General features: G+C 34.8%; 3 protein-coding genes across 11 annotated transcripts in view; all 3 read right to left on the bottom strand.

Annotated features, from left to right (window-relative positions):
- Positions 1-140: 140 nt before the first annotated feature.
- LOC124180603 (RRP15-like protein) lies at positions 141-2,951 on the bottom strand. Its single transcript, XM_046566331.1, has 4 exons — positions 2,708-2,951; positions 1,992-2,526; positions 1,707-1,920; positions 141-1,608 (listed from the first exon to the last, which is right to left on the bottom strand). Exons 1-4 carry the CDS (start codon positions 2,760-2,762, stop codon positions 1,474-1,476), a joined length of 939 nt encoding a protein of 312 aa, XP_046422287.1. The 5' UTR covers positions 2,763-2,951; the 3' UTR covers positions 141-1,473.
- Positions 2,952-5,290: 2,339 nt separating this feature from the next.
- Positions 5,291-10,192, bottom strand: LOC124180582. Of its 4 annotated transcripts, none has more exons than XM_046566284.1 (9): positions 9,967-10,189; positions 8,982-9,673; positions 8,677-8,789; positions 6,879-8,534; positions 6,601-6,708; positions 6,372-6,481; positions 6,111-6,296; positions 5,808-5,941; positions 5,291-5,764 (listed from the first exon to the last, which is right to left on the bottom strand). In XM_046566284.1, exons 1-9 carry the CDS (start codon positions 9,976-9,978, stop codon positions 5,647-5,649), a joined length of 3,129 nt encoding a protein of 1,042 aa, XP_046422240.1. In that variant the 5' UTR covers positions 9,979-10,189; the 3' UTR covers positions 5,291-5,646. The 4 variants fall into 4 exon arrangements, with proteins under 4 accessions (XP_046422240.1, XP_046422242.1, XP_046422243.1 ...); XM_046566286.1 differs by having other exon boundaries at positions 5,291-5,741; positions 5,822-5,941; positions 9,967-10,188; XM_046566287.1 differs by having other exon boundaries at positions 5,291-5,738; positions 5,822-5,941; positions 9,967-10,188.
- LOC124180588 (protein kinase C, brain isozyme) overlaps positions 7,907-20,029 on the bottom strand; it is a 51,643-nt gene continuing 39,520 nt past the window's right edge. For 3 of the 6 annotated variants that reach the window (XM_046566299.1, XM_046566297.1, XM_046566300.1), the window contains exons 10-15: positions 19,850-20,023; positions 19,658-19,749; positions 19,203-19,404; positions 18,447-18,635; positions 17,705-17,845; positions 16,466-17,409 (exon numbers count right to left, since the gene is read on the bottom strand). In XM_046566299.1, the coding sequence (XP_046422255.1) occupies positions 17,257-17,409; positions 17,705-17,845; positions 18,447-18,635; positions 19,203-19,404; positions 19,658-19,749; positions 19,850-20,023 (951 nt within the window). In that variant the 3' untranslated portion in view covers positions 16,466-17,256. Of the gene's footprint in view, positions 7,918-13,635; positions 13,640-16,464; positions 17,410-17,704; positions 17,846-18,446; positions 18,636-19,202; positions 19,405-19,657; positions 19,750-19,849; positions 20,024-20,029 lie in introns of those variants that run through there. The other 3 variants (XM_046566301.1, XM_046566302.1, XM_046566296.1) reach the window with 2 other exon arrangements.

Raw genomic sequence — 20,029 nt, 5'->3', positions numbered from 1 at the left:
TGATTATCATATTACCGAAAGAGAGCGCAAAAACATTCAAAATGCCCGTTACATTTCATCGTACAAGGGCGAGAGTGGACTTGATGAACGCCGAAAGTTTGTTCGGAGGTACAAGGTACCTGATATTTTTCTTTCGTAGACTGAATCGATTGTACTTTTCTCCTTTTATCTTACTTTCCGCACACATCATCGCTGGAAACCGCACATTACGTATGAATTTGAACAGCATTTGTTGATTGTGTGCAAACTGCAATACTGCAATCATAGCTGTTCTGTATACCGAGTTGCATACTCGTTAGGCTGTGTCGTGCTTTGTTTCTGGGTCAGACACATGAATCCATATAATCACATAGGTATGTATGCATGAATACAGTAGAGTATAAATTGCGAACATATTGTGAACGCAGAGGTGGTCGATAGTACTCGCAGAATAACTTCATTTCCACGAGAGAGTGATGGTAGCTACAACAATATTGTGAAATATACAAAAATATATTTTGGTATTTCATTAAGCGACAGTCCATAACATAATATATAGGTATACGCATTTGGATACAATTAGAAATAATAGGTACACACATAAATTCATCCACATAATGTATTTGTAGATACTCAGGAGTTGTTCCTGGTTGACCATCATTCAATTAATAGGAAACAGCTTCGTAGAATGAAAACCGTGTGCATTTCGAAATCCGAGAGTTAAAATCTGTACAGTTATTGCTCTTCGTTTTAGCTGATGAGAGAAGAATGATACATGCATGAATGTAATTGTACATTTACAAGCATCTGTATGATCAGTTTTGCACGATTATTGATGAATGACTCGAGGTCTGAAAAGATTGTCGTATAGGCATTTCTGTTTGGAAAATGTATCATGCTCGTGTTTCACTTGGGTGAAGATGTGGCTGAACTTATTGATCGTATTCCACGAATCAAATAATCTTTCGGTCGAACAGTTGATTAGTCGGGGCTGAATGGTTGATATTACGTCATTTCAAGTTTCGAAGTCATGAAAGTATGAGAATGGGCAACTCGTGCAATCGAATGGTCTGTTACCAGAAAAGTAAATATACCCGATTCAAGCGTAATCTGAGAAATGTAACGATTTTAATGTTCATCATGATGTTACAATTATTAAGACGAGAATAAAATAATTATGTATATTAAATATTTAATATCTAGCTGTACTATATTATACATACACACAATAAAATCAAACTGCAAACGTTTGTACAAATAGTGATAGTATACCTTGTATAGAATTGGTGTACATTTCTTTTCAATATTGAGTGGTCTTTTTTTTTTGTAAATATATTTTCATCTTTGTAAATACTCGACTTACTGGTTGACGAAGGAAATTCTATTTCATCATTGTACACTGTTCCTGCGACGTCAAGATTTTGATTAGTATTATTTATTCGAATTTGATACGAGCCTTGGTGTTCTTCATTAACTGTTCACAATTTAGGAGACTTAATCATCGCTGTCCATTTCTTCGGGGGCGGACGAATCTGCTTCGTCGTCCTCTGCATTTTTGTCCCAATCTTTCAACTTCGCTCCCATCATGAAATCATCCCTCAGCACATTCCAAGTTTTTTCCTCATCACCCTTTAACAAACGTGAAAAGAAATATCTTAGAATTCGGTACACAGGCGATTTGGCTAACGTAATTCAGACAAATACATCGTCATTTGAAAACAGGTTACCTTTTCCATTTGCATGTCGTTTTGGTTTTCAGTTTTAACTGGACCGTCAACGGAGATGCTCTTAGTACCACCCATAAGAACATCTAAGAATGCCCGTTTGTCAATATTTTTCAAAACCATTTCACGTTTTCTTTCCAGTGGTCCGGCTTCTTCCAAACGTTTCTCGATATCCTTTTGCTGTTGGCGTACAGCGTTGAATAATTGTACTACACCCCTGAAACAGTAAAACTTTGTAGCGCTACTTTCAAGTAGAACATAAAGTTGTTCAACCGCTAAAAAACCTACTTTGTCGCTATTTTCTGTAATGTTTTTTCTCGGTCCCTATCAAGGGGCGTAGGTTTTACCCTAATTCCAAGATCTACCTCTCTTCTTTTCCTCATACCATGTTCCGCCTCTTTTTCTCTCTTATCTTGGCTTGTCTTCAATTTTTTTGATGGTTCTTCTGTAACAATCTCCTCATTTCCATCGACTTCAAAACCAGGGCTAACTATTTTTGATTTCGGTACTACGTCGCACAATTTTTTCGCCTTTGACAAAACTATGCTTGTCTTGCGCTTGGGCTTTTTTGTTCGTAATATCTTCTTCATCGCGTCTGCCCACCCGGGGTTTCCTTTGGATTTGTCATCATCGCTATTAGAATTTGGTGCGGTCGAATCATCCTCTTCTTCCGCAGAGCCTGATTCCACCTCATCACTCCCCAATGCATCTTCTATGTCACCTTCATCCGCACTCTCGACCATATTTTCCTCAGTTTCCTGACCCGAGTCAACGTCCCCATCATCCGACGATTCAGCCCTGTCGTTAGCGAATTGTATTTCAACTAGAATAAACAGAAAATTGCTATTAGGCCAGACGTTTACAAAGATAAAATATTGTACTCCAACCATTTCATTGAGTTTGATGTATAATTCGAAGCAGTTTGGATTGTGTATTTATAACCTAAAAACATGCTTGTTTTTATTGATACGATTTGAGCGAACGGTTGACGATAAGAACCTTACCTTTTGGTTTTTTAGGCGACCTATTCATTCTTTCGACCGTTTCTAACGCTATCATCGTTTTAATGATGTAGACCTAATTCTCAAATTTAATCGTACGACACTCACGCGCGCACCGACGCCTGTCTTAACCTCAGTCTGTTTTAACCACGTGAAGTTGACAATCGCTATCGACCATTTTCGATATGTGCTCAAAATGTGTATTTCGCGTAGTTCGAATGAGATTTATGACGAGTGATGTTACGAAGATGTATCCAGTAAAATGACGGTTGTACACTATGTTTGTTTCACTATTTGTTGATCGGATGTATTTTTCCTGATTTTCAGATTGGGTATATTAAGGCAAGGCATATGTTCTACGTAAATAACAAATAATTTCATCTCAATAATGTTAATAATAAAGTGCGGTGTATTAGGTTATTTTAAAAAAAAATTATTTTCACCTCAATATGCTGCTCAATGCACTATAAATGATATATTATTTCAAATATTTGCAAGAATCTTACAAGGGACAATTAATGCTCGCTGTAAAGTTTTCTTGTGCTCTTCGAGAGGTGAAAGGATTTCTCTACAATGTTTGTACAAATTTTTAAACGGTTCTACAAGTTTTCATTATTATGAATTGTTAAATGGAAAAACTGAAGCCAGGTGCCAGTTGAAAGTTGCACTGGTTTGGTTCTTAAATCAGCTTCTTCCCCGTGTCCTAATTTCTGGCCACCAATGGTTACAGGAATATTAATATTCAATTAATGGAACTCTTCGATTGTCACAAAAGTTGATTAGCACAGTTAATTTCGTTTATATTAATTGACCAGCACAATATTATTTACAATATTTTATACATGCTAATAAAAAACTAAAAAGGCAAGTAAAATGGCTTGTACATAGGACTGGTCTTTATAATTGAAAAATTAAAATTAGAGTAACAAGTGACGAGAATAAAATAAGAAATGGAACACAAAAACAATCGTATCGATAATTAGTGATGGGAATTTTATCCTCAAACTGTATTTTGTAAATTCCGTAGATTCAAATAGAAAAATTTTATTCTTGTGTTATTGTGTGGAATTAACCTTCCATTGGCCAACATGGACGATATCATCCACCCTGACTTTCACACCAACCAGTGTCTAGAAAATTTTTCATTGTTTAACCATTTCTGCTAATTAACAAAATGAAAATTTCGTAATGCAAACTATTAGAATATCAATTAGGCTTCAGAAACTCATGACCTGAATCTTTTGTAAATTTTTGAAAAGCCCTAAGTGGGGGAAAAAAGAGCCCAGGATAAAATCGTTCATGTTAACCGGCAACGTCAGTAAAAAATCACATGGCCGGTGGAGCGTTATTAAATAATACTCTAGTCGAAATTGTAAATTTAAAGTTGCAATTTTTTTATATACTGAATCCAAAATTTCAACCAGATTCTACATTCACTTCGGCCACCATTTCGAATTTATGGTTCAAAGTAAAATTTGCAATATCAGTTGTTTATGTTATGTCATGTTTTTTTTTCTTTTCGTAAAATCATTTACGCAGAGCACGATTGTGCAGATTTTAAATGAAAACTTCTAGTTCGGTATTACAGCCGTTAGAGTCGTCGCGAGCGGTTCTGAAACCGCGGTAAACAAAAGACAGCCACGCTCGATTCAAAGCGACCAACGAAAATTCTTCCGTGCGAAGATCAGAACAGTTGACAAGCGGCGGTCGTGAGGTACGGATCTGTTCGTCGGAGCGTCGTAATTTCTCTTCGGGCGGTTATATTCGTACCCAAATACGTATTCACGTACTTATAAACGTATATCGAAGTCGATCTGTATGCCTGAAATGTTTGTGAGTGATTAATTCGACGCATTTTAACGCTTAATAGAAGTGCGTGAGACTCGTACGTGTGGTTTAAGTAGTTTCTACGAATTGTGCAGTGCATGGTGGTTCTCGTGTTTGTATATCTTATTCGAAACTTTTTTACCTATTTACGATGTATATCGATTCATTTTGCATACCGCGAGTGAAAACAATTGATGTAATATCTTCGTAAATAATTTACATCTACACGTACGGCAATAATTCTAAAAACTGAAATTCGGGAGATGGTTTTGATAGTTTTTTTTTTTCTTCTTTTTTTTGTTTCTAGAATTCCGATCCCTGTACGTTGAATTAATGTTACTTTCTTGTGCTAAAGAAATCTGTTGCGTGCATTATTCGTGGATATAGTTTTTCACACGCAGGCGAGATTAGCGTAAGTTTACTGATTATTTTTTTTTTTTTTTGTTTGTTATTTGTGAACGCGAAAAAATATTTTGATCATTATTCGCGAGTGTGACTTTTCGTACTGAATAACTTGAATATTTGAAATCTTCATTCCCGCTGTTGAATAATTCATTGTGAAAAAAAATCAAGTTCAACGACAGGGACTTTGGAATAAGAGCAGATCTACGTACGTGGATGGATTCAGAAAAAACAGATCGTTCGCAGAGTCGGTGAGTTTCATGACTTAATTTTTAAATGAACACATGCTGTAATAATGACAAAATACAACGATTATGTGTGAAAATTTGGGGGTTGTAATGATATTATAAACAATAATTAAAAGCACAGAACGGCAAAAAAAACCCTGCACATTTATTGACTTCGATTCCTGTGGTTTACATGGTTTTTGTTTGACTAGCAGCCACCGGTGATCGTAAATATAAATTGTTTCGACGAATAAATCGCTTAAATGTTAGCTTTGTGAATTAAAAAGATAAAAGTTTGTATCTTAATATCCTAAGCACATAGTTGAATAAACCACACGATACTAATTGCTGTGGACAAACGTTATAAGATATTGAAATCGCCGATTATGAAAGGAGTCTTAATTTCTACTCGACAATCGTTTCTTAGCTTAACTTAATTGGTAAAACATACCGCGTTTTGTTAGGATACCAACTAACACGAATATTTTATGCTCCTCTTAAAATGGATTCAACATCGAATCTGTTTCTAGAATCAATATTGTTTTTCAGTACATTCTTCGTCTCTTCCTTCTGGTGACCTGCTAAAAAATTAATTTTTCTTAAAAATTCAATTGCACACCTAGTCAAAATTCACGAACACCTAATAACTTGTTGTACGTACCACAGGCGTTGCCTCCTCCTCGCTGCTTGACGGTCCATGACGTTGTGTTGTTCTCCTAGTTTGCTTTTCATTTGATAGTGACTTATCGTGTAATCTTCTGTTGCTCCTCCTATCACGTGTCTGAAAATGAATATGATATTTCTCCCATAAGATTGGTTCCCACTTTGCATGTAAATTTTGCATCATCTGATTTGGACTGTCGATTACAGCAGTTAAGGTTTAATTATTTGGAAGATGAAATCTGATAGATGATGATGACGATGATGATAAACTAATGCGTTGTCGTTACCCATGAGTGGTGACTGGTTGGCCGCTGGTTCTCTGTTATTTCCGATAGAATTCCTGTATTGCTTGAAGCATTTCTGTTTCTATGTTCATTCTCAAATTGTGACCAGTCTTTTGAGACTTTCGGTGTTCTGTTCAAGTTCTTAGCAGTGGCTTGTGGTAACGTTGGTTCAGAGAGCGTTGTTTTGTTCTGTGTTGAAGATAAAATCATTCGTAAAGTGTTTCTATATTATCGAAAAGCTAACGATATGCCGATTGAACTTACAGGTGAGATCAATAACTTTTTCGAAATATTAGAATTTGCCGATGACAAGGTTGTGTCAGGCATACCTGGACTGTAGACTAATTTCTGATCTCTTAGGAAAACTCTTTCACCTTGATAACAAAAGAAATAGTTAAAATTAAAACAAGTTGAGAGTCAATTTTAACGTTTACACAGATTATTCTGAATAATTTTCCGAGTTTGGTTTAAAAATTTTCTACCAAAAACACACCGTTCCAATAATCTAGGCGTGGTAGTATACGACGGCCCCGAGAACTCATTCGCAAGCTAAAATTCTCCGAATCACTTTCAGGCAGTTCATCGTTCCCACGACCGCTGTCTGCAATAAAATTAGACGGAAATAAGTCTGTACTCTTACAATGTATGAAGGGTGTAAAAAATTAGCTCATTTTAGAGTCGGAACATCAGTACGTTGATATAGATAGCTTCCAATTATGGTATTTCAATCTCCAGTATACAAAAGTGAGGTAACGATTACGGCATATTTACCCACTTTACGACGCTTGCGTAAGGATGCTATTCTCTCCGATCTAGAGGGTGTTCCATTGTTATTTGCACTAGCGTTATGCTGATCCAGGTTTATTTTAGTTAACCGAACAGTGCAAGAGTCACCGATTTGTTGGAGTGTCACATTTGGATCGCTCGTATCGAGTGACTTTTCAGGACCTTTGGGTAATCCATTACCGGATTGAACGTGATCATTGCGTTCATTGTTCACGAGTTCGAAATTTTCAATAGGCGTTTCTTTACGATGATCGTGTTTGCTCGAGTCGTGTGTTCTATCTATATTAACTGCAGTAGTCTTTTGACAAGGCCCAATACAAGAATCAATAATCGAAATATCGGAATCAACCTCACCAGATATACCTTTACTTTTATTGACTATTTTTTCATTCGCTACAGCCGAACGTTTTGGTCCTAAGACTCTTCTAAAAGCTTTGTTACCTGGATATGAATTATTAACCAAACCAGTTCTTTCATTATTTTGACTCGCCAAATCCGTATCAGAATCTGTAGTGTCAAAGATTAATTTCTCATTGTAATGACTTTTTTTACTTGATTTCCCTGGACTTTCAATTCTAGACATTGTCGGTGTCCCCAGACATGGCGCTGCCCGATTATCTTTGCGTTTCTGGTGATTACCATCATGTTTCGGAGTCGTTGCCTTGGTCAGAGTAGAATCGCTTAGGTTGTTACGCGAGACGCTTTTTTGTGTAATTGAAGAAATTTGGCTTCTCAGTGATTCCGGTGATTTGCAATTGGTACTTTTATTATTTCTCAACCTGGCCGATTCCTGGCACATAAATGTGTTGTTTTTTGGTGGTAACTCTGGTTCAGATTCGCTGGAGCTAGCCAAAGACAAGGAACTGCAACAGGATATCGCCGCCGCTGTTTGTTTTGTATTTTGAAAATTGGAATTGCTTCTATCTCTCGAGACGTTTACCTTTTCTACGTTGCTTTCATTTACAGAAATACCTTTATCGGATGTAGTTTGGTTATTGTCTGTGCATGACATTGTAAATAACTCGTTGATGCAATTGATAGCTTCGATAACTTTTTGAATATATTCAATGGAACAATTTTTATTCATCAGATTATCGACTATGACATCAATTTTCCATTTTGGAATCATGTTGGCAGATTTTTGTAAGACAGGTTCCTCTTTAGACAATATATTTGTACTTGTCGGTTGATTATTACTTTTCAAAAGATCGACCAGAGTTTGGCTTGTTTGGTCCACGCAATTTTTACCACTGGTTTGCAATGCCTCTGTCATTTTAGCTCGAACACTAGAACTCTCAATTGCCGCTGACCGAACGAATCCGATATCCACATCTATTTCACTTATTCCACATTCTGGAGCAGTTTCTATCCGTGGTCTGTTCGTTGTTTTTTTTGTGGCAAGCTCGTTAGATGGGACGGTCGATGAGGAAGCTTTAAGTATTGTTTCAGTCTTTGTTGAATTTAAGACTGGTAAATCTGTGATATCGCTTAGTAGATCATCGTCACTATCGGCTATCGGTCTTGGCCATCTAAATCGTTGGCTGCAGCCTGACGCGACATAGCTCTGCCATATTTGTCGGACATTCTCCCAGTCCGTGGGAAAACCGTTGAAAAATTTACCACGAATGTACTCCGGGAGTTCTGTTGAAGGGAAAGAAAGGAAATTTTTTTTAACTTGTGGGTCAATCGCAACGTACAGTGAGCAATAACGAATACATATATTAATTTGATTAAAATTATTACTAATTAATGACACGTTAAAGATTCCGTCAAAGTTGCTCACCCTCCTTTAAATCGTGTATGTTTCCCAACAGATGATACTTGTGATGCATCACAGAGAGCACTGTCGTTGCATTCAGTCTCTTTTTCACAGCTTTGCTCCGCACGTGTTCTCCGCTGCGTTTAAAATCATATTGTATCAGTCACCCTATTCAAATGGTTTAGAATCATTTAATATCACTTAATGAAGTTCAACTTGTTTCTCGAGTATCGACGAGTGTTAAAAAAAAATAATCTCGCAATTAATCTGTCTGAATAACGCAGGCCGTCTAGAGAATCGATAAAAAAAAAATAAAAATATTCTCATACCTTTCCATTTTTCCTTTGATGCATATTTGCCCGTGATCGTTCAATCTGACGATCCAATTCGTGAACACTCTACCATTTCGTTTGGAAGTTTCGTTACTTCTAGTTCCCTCTTTCGGAGATCCACCATTTACCGTCGCGTCATGTTCGGTAGACGGCGTGTCGCGTCGAATAGAGTTGTCAGAGTTACGGGGACCGCACGAAGCTTTACCGTCGTAGTTGGGTACCGGCGATGTACCCGTAGCGCGATTGAGAGCCTCGTTCGAATTGTGGTGGTATTTATTCTGCTTTGCGACTTCCAAAGATTGTTTTTTACGAACATCAACAGCCAGGGATGGCGGTGGCATCATGGCTCTGTCGTTATTCATCTTTTGACTATCCAGACTCTGTTCAATTACCGACGAGGTACCGGGATCGACCGGTCCTTGTGTGTTTAGATTCTTTGACGGAACTTTTCTGAAGTTAATACTCGAAGTTATGACGCTTCCCGTTCTCGACGAGTTGTGCGACGGACTGCAGTAGCTAACGTCGGACAAAGCGCTGTCTCCTTGAATGCTCGATATTACTGACATCGACGATTGAGGAGACGATAATAGTCGCAGCGAGCTGTTGAGTCCTTTGATTTGGTTAAGTTTTAAACGACGCTGTAACTTTTTCAGCCGCTCGTCATCCTGCAAAGCCTTGAACGACTTTTCCTGAAAATTTCACACAATCAGCCGTTTAGGTTTAGATTTTACACGATTGTCACGAAGTTAAACGCAGATGCCGGTGGGTCTGAATTTTAGGTTAGAATCTTACCCGCGTCCAAAGCTCAATCTATTTGCCCATTGAATCAGAATTCAATTCGTATTTACTCACATTTGCAATTAAATCTATCGTAACTGCGCCGGTTATCGACTTAATGACTTCGAAATCGACGAGGTTTGAACTCGTGAATTTATTTAATGGTTACACGGGTTTACTTCAATTAGTAAATAACGACTTTTACCTGCTCTGCCATTTCCAATCACCATTCGTACAATTTGTATCGAAGCTTTTCTCCCTTATTTATGTACACTTGAAGTAGCTCCTTCTCAACCCTTAGCACCACGAATCTCGATCATCGTATCGTCAGCCGATGTAAATACAAATATACAAACATGTACCAACTGTGTAAACTATTCGTACAACTACGATCTTTATTTGGAAAAATTTTAATGCGGGGGAAAAAGCTGGGCTGCGCCGTAATTCAGGCAATACGACATACGCCTCCCCCCTTTTACGACAGAATGATCGATAAAAAATTTAAAGCGCGAACTGTACAATAATTAACAAAAGATTTACAGTGCGACATTGATGGGAAATTTAACAATCAACGTTTTTGTTGGAAAATGACTTCTTGCGATTTCGACGAATCTCGACGAATTCGAAGAACAGGTTTTCTTCTAGAAAAATGTTGGTCCGTCGATCCGTCCGACTAATTCTAGCGATGATCTCGGAAACGGTTCGATGAAAGATTTTTAAAATTACAGAAATTCACGATCAAATAACGGTCATTAAAAATTGTCATGTGCCGTTTAATTTCAACTTTCAGTTATACCGGAAATAAATGAATTTTTCAATGTCTTACCGACAAACGTATACTTTTTCTTCCTCATTAATTTTTTTTTTTTTTTTTTCGTAAATAAACGATTGCGGTTTTTCCCATTTAAAATATTTATAAATCTTAATGTCTTACAAAACTTTTTCATTTTACTGCCAATTCCGATCAGTCTCAGAGATATTTCACTCGACCGTTTTCGAGATCATTGCGTAAATTTGTCGCGACAGACCGACAGATTCTCATCCGTTTTTCCGGCTTGTCTTTTTTTTTTTCTTTTTATACTGCCTGCTACTCACTGGGTCGTTGTCAATTAATTATAATAATGCGTAAAGTGTTATAATAGAGTTTTATTTATTCATACGGTCGAACGCCGTGTTACGATAAATCTAATAATACAGTTTTATTTATTTATTATTTATTTATTTATTTATTTATTTATTTCTTAAATATGTACGTGAAGGCGAAATAAGATTATATATCTCAAGTTCTGATCGTCCTGAATTATCGGCTTGCTTATATATTAGTAACACAGTATATCATCCTGTAATGTATATAATATAATATAGTAGGTATACGTATACAGATTTCTACCAGAGTATTTAATTTTATTTTTCTTTCCTTTTGTTTTTTTTTGTTTTTTTTATTCTCTTAGTACGAGCTGAACAATTTCAATTTCACCATAAGTTTTACAATATATATATATGTATATTATAAAGAATTATTACTGCTTTTATTATTATTATTATCATCATCATTGTTATTATTATTTATTTATTTATTAACGTTATTTTTTTTCTTTTTAAAAGGGTAGCCAAGTTCATTATGACATCACTTACGGGTTTTTTTTTTTTAATTATTATTATTTCTTTTTTTTTTTAAAGGGTATATCTATTATATAATTATACAATGTAAATAAACACCAAACAAATATTTATACGTAGGAAGACATTTAGTTTAATAGCGTGATAAAAGTAATGTGAACAGTTCAACAGGGGTGAGTGAAGGGTGGTAAGAGAGCGCAATTAAATATAACGGGTTTGGCTAGTGTAATTCTTTCGCTGCGTTTTGCTTGTTTTTTTTTTTTTTTTTTTTTGCCTTTCTTCTTCTTCACTATACTCACACGAAGTGAAATTGTATGTGCAGAGTCGTGGGTCGTTGATATTATGCGATCGAGTAGATTCGGGCAGAGAGAGCATCAGTTAATTAATAGTTGAATTGTAACGAAATTATGAAAGTATGTTCAAAGAAAGTTGAAATTTGAAAGATATAATTATTCGTACGCGTGAACCTCGAAACTATATTTAAAACACACAATTATATGTAATACTTGCTATAGATTTTTCATATTATGTATACACATTGTATAGACAATTATATTATACATATAATTATGCATACAATATGTATATGTACATATTTGTTTATAGTAATATAATACGCATAATAGTAACATTATATTTGATCCAAACAATGTCGAGTTAATTAACTTAATACTTATTTATTTATCTTTTCATTTGTTCAATTTTTTTTTTTCTTTCTTATAATCCCTCTTTACAATCACAAGAGTAACTAGTTAGTTATATATATATATATATATATATATATGTTATATATATATATAACAAACATCGTGTTCATTCGCACTTGTATTTAAATATTATATTTTGAAAAATAGAAGTTACGATTTCGAGAGTTTCAATCAAGTTTTTTTTTCTCTTTTCTTTTCTTTTCTTTTTTTTTTTTTTCTATTAATCTAAACAATTTAAATATTATATGTAAAAACATTAAGTTTCATACGCATGTATATTTATTAGGAATTTGAGAATGTGTCTATAAGGAGTTATACGTTATCCGTCCTCCGTACAGGCTCTAATAGAATGTTATTTTATTTTGTTTATTTATTTATTTTTTTTTTTTGTCGTTTTCTCCGCTTTCTTTTTCTCCCAATTATTATACTGTTTTTCTTTACTTTTTTTTTTTTTTTTTTTTTGCCTGTCGTCACTACTAGGTTCAATAAATATCATACGCATATCGTAGTCGTTCATATAACAGACCGATAGTAAATTTTTTTTTTTTTTTTATGGTATTATTATATGTATAACAAGGTTAGCGTGGGAATTGAGCTCGTATTTTTTTAACAGAGTGAGTCGAAAACTTGGATTATACGAATAGATCATGTATGCAGGGGTCGCATATTTATTTACGTATGTATTTACATACGAGGTTTAATTAAACGAAAATTTTTTTTTTTTTTTTTTTTAATCAAAAACGAGTTCCCTACGCATACGGGCATTCATGTAGATTATTACGTACGTGAATCGTGTGTAGAAAGAATCGGGTACATATATATATATATATATGTATATAAAGATTTTGTCAAGACTTCGGTTTAAAGCACGATAATTTTATCGTATCGTGCATAGAGTATATTGTTATGAAGTAGGTGCCTACAATGAAAGTTGTAAGAGGTGGTATTACATGTATTGTAAGATCACGTACACGCAATAACAGCATTTGCCAAAACAAGAAGACTTGGAAGACTTGAGACTTTTGAGATGTGTGTTATATAAGAATAGAGATTTTGAATGAGAATATAATATACGGTTCTTTTTTTGTTTTTGTATTTTTTTTTTGTTTTTTGTTTTTTTTTTTTTGTTTTTTTGCGGTGCACGTTTTTGACAATACGGGTGTATTTATTTTATCTTAATCAATGAAAACCGATTATAAGTCGTTATATACGGTGTGATTAACCCTTTGAGTCACACATTATTGTGCTGAGTCAACTTTAATAACCAGATAGTATATTTGTATGGTTTTTGGGATTGCCATATTGGATCGGCCACGTTGAATTTTTTAAATACCATTTCGGATTCTTAACCAGCGATCCCAAAAACTCACAATTTCTGTAAAGCATTTATACGTGTGGATGGGTAACTTACCCCGCAAATGAATCATTCCTTCAATTTTCACGATTTTTTTTTTTCAATCAATTCGTTTCCAACAACAACAATTTACATTAAATCGCAATTATTAATCACGAGTATTGAAAACCTGTTGGTACACCATCGGAAATAGCAAATAGAAAACCGAAAAAAAACGTGGTGAGAATTCTTGTCACTGTGACTCAAAGGGTTAGCCGGTGTTTTATACGTTACGTAATTAATACCTTCAACGCGGGTAGAGATTTTTTTTTTTCATTTTTTTTTTTTTTTTTTTTCTAATTTTTTCATATTTTTATTTAATTTTTTTTTTTTTTTTTTTTTTTTCGTTTTTCGCAGCTAATCGCAAAGTTGCAACGTGACGATATAATGTACGTTAATTCGAAAATACGTCACCGGTGTGACCGGTTTTGGCAAACGGGGTAAAATTCGGGGTGCGTTTGTTCGGTGTGTCATTGTGAGTATTATTTATACATCTATTCGTGGATCATTGGATCATTGCCGCACATCACGAAGGGATGGATGTATTGTATTGCCACTGAACCGATTGACTCTTAATTAATTACATACGTAATGTCCCTTTAATCCTATTGTATTATACGTATACACATACGTATACACACACACACACACACACATATGTGTAGGTATATATTCATATCTGCATAAACATTGTACACAATTACATATTAACGGTACATGATATGTTCAAGGTAAACACAAGCTATGTTTGGTGGTAGAATACTTGATTTTTTTTTTGTTTTGTTTTGTTTTTTTTTTTTCACAGGGGAGTTTGGGGCAAGTTATGGGCGATATTATTAAAACGAGACTATCATTTAAGTAATATTTATAGTGCGATATATCATAGAATTAGGATACTTTCAAATGATTCTTATTTTATTCACAATTCGTACGCCAATTTTGAGTTTAACGCGAAAGAATGTACGTTGATATTTGTTAATGGTGAAACGGTTAATTTGTGATTTTTTTTTTTTTTTTACTCCATTACCAAGTTCCGCAAGCTTCTTCATAAAGGGGTGGAAATTTAAAGGAGGGGGTCTAAAATCATACCTATTTTTATGAGTCTTTTCTTTTTTCTTTTTTTTTTTTTTTTTAAAGAAAGTGGAAAGCACTTGGGGCAATTTGAGTTTGAGGACTTTATTATTTGTAGTTTGAGGAAAGTTTAAAAATTTTTTCACCGAAATTAATAAGAAAATGATTGCATAGCGCAATGTGAGTGAACGAGCACGTTTTCCAATCCGGTGGCGCAGATTCCTCGGTCAATTTTTATCTGATCGACTTGAAATTTTCACACCATCTTTAAGAACACGTCGATCGATTCGAGCTCGTGGCTAGATTTTCGAATTTCGATCCCAGAATATTTTTTATACAAATTTGTTTTCGACAATCTTTCGGTCGAAAAATGGAATTTTTTTTCTTATTCGTTATCGTACGTATTTGAAGAAAAAAAATTTGTCCTACATTCGGGCCACGAGATCGAACCCGAAAAGGTGTTTTTGACGCAAGAAAATTTTTCCATCTCCTACAAGTTGGACGGTGATGTCAGGAGATGAGCCAACGCAAACGCCCTCGAGTTATTTTGTTATTAATTTCGGTGAAAAAATTCAAAAATTTTCTTGAAACCCTGAATAATAAAGCCCTTAAACTCAAACCCCCCACCACCTCCCTTAAGGCGAGAAAAATTTAGGTCGCTATTGATTACCCGCCAATTTGACGTTTTTTTTTTTTTTTTTTTTTTTTCACGAATTCAAATTTTCCTCAAGTAGATGTCGACAAAGATGATCGATGACGATGACGTAGATTTATTTTACGGGGCTGTGACGATTGATCCTTGGAACGCATCGTCCGTAAATTTAATGAACATGTTGCCACACTTGTTCCATTCTCCCCCCTTTTACACTTATAACAATGTTTCAATATTGTTTTATTAATTCTATTATTGATTTGCTCGCGCGGTTTAGGAAAAATCAGTCACGATACAAACTGATTTTAATTATACACGATAATATACGAGATCAGGAATTAATACATACCTCTGACGTATAATGCACAATGCATTTTATGTTACGTTATGTAATGTTTGTGAAAAGACTATACACTATATATGCATACAGTATAATGTAGTAGATATAATATCATTTTCTTTGTATATCGTATAGTATATATATATATATATATATATATACATGTTTAATATATATATATATATATATATATATATATTATGTTCTGAAATAACTTTGTTCCTTCAAATTCTCACAGGTATAGCAGAATTATACAAGTTCAGAGATGAATAATTCAATAGGAAGAAAAACGTATTAATTTATACTTTCTATCACTGCTCCTTCTACCTATACTGTATGTATAATATACATTATAATAGTGAAATTCATAATAATATAATATACGGTGAATAGATTCAACTGTTTTTGTTGGAGTTTTTTTTTTTTTTTTTTTGTTTTCTTTCGTATTGGTTTTTTTTTTTTTTTTCTTTTGTTTTTGCTTCGTCATTCTCGTTATATTAAATAACTACTGCTGTCTGCACCGGATAATAATAATAAATATTAAATATATTATTTTCTTCACTAATACGCTTATTTTATTACCTATTAATTGCTAATAAACTTCTACCACGCGAACTACATACCTACCATAAGTGTATACGTATAATATTAATAACAACAACAAGAACAATAATAATAATGATAATGATAATGGTAATGATAATAATAATAATAACAATAGTAACAACAATAATAAAAACAACACGATACAAGTGCGCGTAAAGAAAACGGTCATCTATACGTACAATAATTCATTTTTAACGAATCAATCAAACAATTTGTAACATCAACGATGGTCAATAGAGAGGATCTATATATATATATATATGTGTGTGTAGTTTTAATTCAAAGATAAAAGAGAAGAAAAATAAAAATGAAAGAAACGGAAGAATCAAAAAGAAAAAAAGAAAAATAAAAAGAAAAAGCATGAAAGAAAAATGGGGGGTGACGAACTCGTACAGTAATATCTTTGTATACGTATACCCATACCAATGACGGTTCAATACGCAATTTTGGAAGGCAATGGTATATATAGGTATATATATATATATATATATATATATATATATATAATATATATATATATATATAATAACCCGTATGGTATAATAACTATACTGATGAGGTAAATGCATACGTATAGTAGGCATGTGTACATACAATAATCTAAATCGGAGGCGTCTCTCCGTTTTGGTGTTGCTAATATAACGATCAATAATATAATAGTGGCAAATAATTGTAATAGCAACAACAACAACAACAACAATAGTAATAATAATAATAATAATAATAATAATAATAGTAATAGTAATAATAAGAACAACGATAATGGTAATGAGAATATAACCCAATGCACGAGACTCGCGTAAATGCGTGTTATTGTTATACGTATTATGCACTATAGTAGACTTGTATATATTATGTATAATAAGTGTTGTTGTACATGTAGGTATAGGTATTTTACAATTGGAATTAAATTGGCAATCGACGATCGACGGTTCGTACTATACGAACCTGTTGTTGGCAGACACAACGCAAAGACTGCACTTCGTTGCGTCCATAGAGTTGTATTTTATGTGTGTGTGTGTATGCACACACACACACACACATACACGCATACGTGTATACATATAGGTGTAGGTATTTGGATACAGAATCGAATAAGAGGATGATTAAATGTGCTGAACGAACTCGGGATTTAGGAAAGAGAAGCCCATGAATTCTGTTTGATCCAAGTTCATCATGAACAATTTGTCGGTCGGCGTGAGGTCCGTTTTTTCCGATGTAAACTGCTTGTCGAAGTTGCTCACGTCCTTCCTGTGTTTCTGATAAAGCAGACGAAACGAGCGATGAGTTTATGCGAACAACGACACGCGTGCAGCGTGTGTGTTAAAAATTGGGTACGGTTGTTACCGACAAACGAGGCTGGAGTTTGAAACGTTAATTTATCGAAATGTTGAAGCGAAAGTTACCATTTTTGCATCTTTAAAATACCTGGATATGTTGAATTTACAAAATGTGAATTTGTCGATGATGTGTTATTAACGGTTTAATAAATTTCAAGTAGTACAAAAAGTCCGAAATCGCGTCGTTAGAACAACGTTGCAAACTTCTGCTTACTATTTTTGGTTTGAACGGTGGTTGAACCTCTCGATTTTCGATTCTGTCCCAGTCTATGCGGCGGAAGAAAGCGTGATTTCGCACGTCCTCTTCACCCCGTAATCCGCAACCCAATCTCTTGTTAGGATTCTTCGTGAGAAACTGAAAAAGGAAGGCCGTGCCGCGTAATAAATAATATTATCCAATGTACAAGAATTTTCGATGCCGCATCCCCCCCCCCCCCCCCCCCCCCAAATCAACTTCCAATAATTGAAAAACAATCGCCTAATTTTTTTTTTCAAATTTTTACCTCAACCCCAAGATAATCCCGGCATTGTAATCAAAGTTTCTTATGGAAAGTCACATGGGAAAAAAACTTTTCTTTCTCGGTACATATTTTATTGTAGCAGTAACGATGTTAAAAAAAAATAAAATACGCAACTGCGAGGTTTTAGCGGGCATCAGTGCTAGTATCTTTTTGTTTTTGTCAGATTATATTTTTCTTCAAATTCGTGTTAAATTCGAAACGAATATATTAGAGTTAGTAAGCCGAACGATTCAGGTTTTCGGTAACTTGCTAGAACTGGAGAAGAAATGTTAGGTTTTAGGTTCTGTAAAAACTTGGAAATGTTGTGGAATTTTTATTTTTTTTTTTCTTGTTTTTCTTTTTCTTTTCCAAAAATTTTCGTCCACCCCGAAAATGCGAACGACACGCGTAACGTATCGTCTCATCGCGCGCTTTTTGTTAAAACATCCATCTCACCCCTTTGCATGCCTCTTTCGCCTCCTTCGAAAGACTCTTTGGGTAGCTGACGTTGTGATCGGTTATCGCGGCGAATAATTCCTCCTCGTCTTCGCCGTCGAACGGAGGCTGTCCAACAAGCATCTCGTACAAAAGAACGCCGTACGCCCACCAATCCACGGATTTTCCATACGGTTGATAGAGTATGATCTGTACGTACGTGCGGGTAAAAAATTCATACGTTGCATCAAAAATTATAAAAACCATCGCGCGACATATCTTGGTTGTCGGTAAGTCGTTTAAAAAAAGTATAGTCAACACCCTGGTGAAAATAGTTTATACGCTTGACTACGAATTTTTATTTTACGATTAAGTATCCCTGGTAAAAATGATTTTTTACAATTTTTTTTTTTGCCAAATTTTTAGAGAAATTTGGACATTTCGTAGAATTCTTTGCTTTCAAGAAAATTGTTTTCGTACAAAATTGTAAATATGCATAGTAGATTTTCATGAAAATTTGTATTTTTATCAACCAAAAATAAAAAAAAAAAATGTACAAGATACTAGAATTTTTTTTAAAAGAATTTTTATAATTTTTCGTAAAAATTTGTAATTTTCTGTGCAAAATATTACGATTATCGACCATTTTTCACAACGTTGTAAGCTTTTTTACGATTTTTGAATATCTCCTACAACTGTTTCAACGAACTGCTCCACTTGGTTGCAATTTTGCGTATAAATTACATCCACCGGGGTATGCGGTTCAAGGTTTCTAACCTCCGGCGCAATGTAGTCGGGTGTACCACAAAAAGTCTTGGTCGTCTTGTCCCCGGTTATTCCCTCCTTGCACATACCAAAGTCGGCAATTTTAATGTGACCGTCCTGGTCCAGGAGAACGTTGTCAAGTTTCAGATCTCTGTAAACGATTCCTCTCGCGTGGAGGTAAAACAGACCAATCGCGATCTCGGACGCGTAGAATCTGTGGATTATTTGTTTCGACGATCATTCGGGATAAATTTTAACTAACAAAACAGTTAACGCAGTTGTAGGTACACTGTAAAAAATTGGCGGTGTTAAAATTGACCGATAGTCGTTCCAGGTGTGGACAACTATTCAACACCTTTATTCAACTGTTTAACAATGTTAGATTGACGGGAAAAAAATATTCTGCAAAAGTCCACACCGCTTTTTTTTTTTTTTTTACAGTGTACCGCGACTATCGGGTTGCTTACACGGCCACTGGTTCTTTGAACTTTCCACACTGCTGAATTTGAAACATGAGATCACCACCGTTCACGTATTCCATGACGAAGTATAATCGGTCCTGTTATATTTCAAAAAGTTTGAATACTTATTGTGTCCGTTACATCTAAGCACATAACAATGGGTGGTGCAATATTGGGCGTATTTATAACAAACCGAACCATCGTCTGAAAGCACGAGTGAAGCTGAACGAGAAACGGTGGTTTGCTGGAAAGTGCCAGGACTCGCTTCTCGACCATTGTACACTCAACGTCGTCGTCCTGAATGATGATGTCCTTTTTCAATATCTTAATGGCGTACAGCTCGTCGGTCCCTTTTCTTTCCGCCAGCATTACCTGTAA

This window comes from Neodiprion fabricii, chromosome 4, assembly GCF_021155785.1.
Source record: "Neodiprion fabricii isolate iyNeoFabr1 chromosome 4, iyNeoFabr1.1, whole genome shotgun sequence".
Classification (NCBI taxonomy): Eukaryota; Metazoa; Arthropoda; class Insecta; order Hymenoptera; family Diprionidae; genus Neodiprion; species Neodiprion fabricii.
This window is presented reverse-complemented; position numbering and strand designations above follow the sequence as displayed.

Bases quoted from the DNA above. Each gene is read 5' to 3' on its own strand.
- LOC124180582 (XM_046566284.1), bottom strand. The intron at 8,535-8,676 runs GTGAGCAACTTT...TCCCTTCAACAG, and splicing joins CATACACGATTTAAAGGAGG to AACTCCCGGAGTACATTCGT. The intron at 5,942-6,110 runs GTAACGACAACG...ATTCATTTTCAG, and splicing joins CAACCAGTCACCACTCATGG to ACACGTGATAGGAGGAGCAA.
- LOC124180603 (XM_046566331.1), bottom strand. From the start codon at position 2,762: ATGATAGCGTTAGAAACGGTCGAAAGAATGAATAGGTCGCCTAAAAAA. The intron at 2,527-2,707 runs GTAAGGTTCTTA...TGTTTATTCTAG, and splicing joins GTCGCCTAAAAAACCAAAAG to TTGAAATACAATTCGCTAAC. The intron at 1,609-1,706 runs GTAACCTGTTTT...CGTTTGTTAAAG, and splicing joins ACGACATGCAAATGGAAAAG to GGTGATGAGGAAAAAACTTG.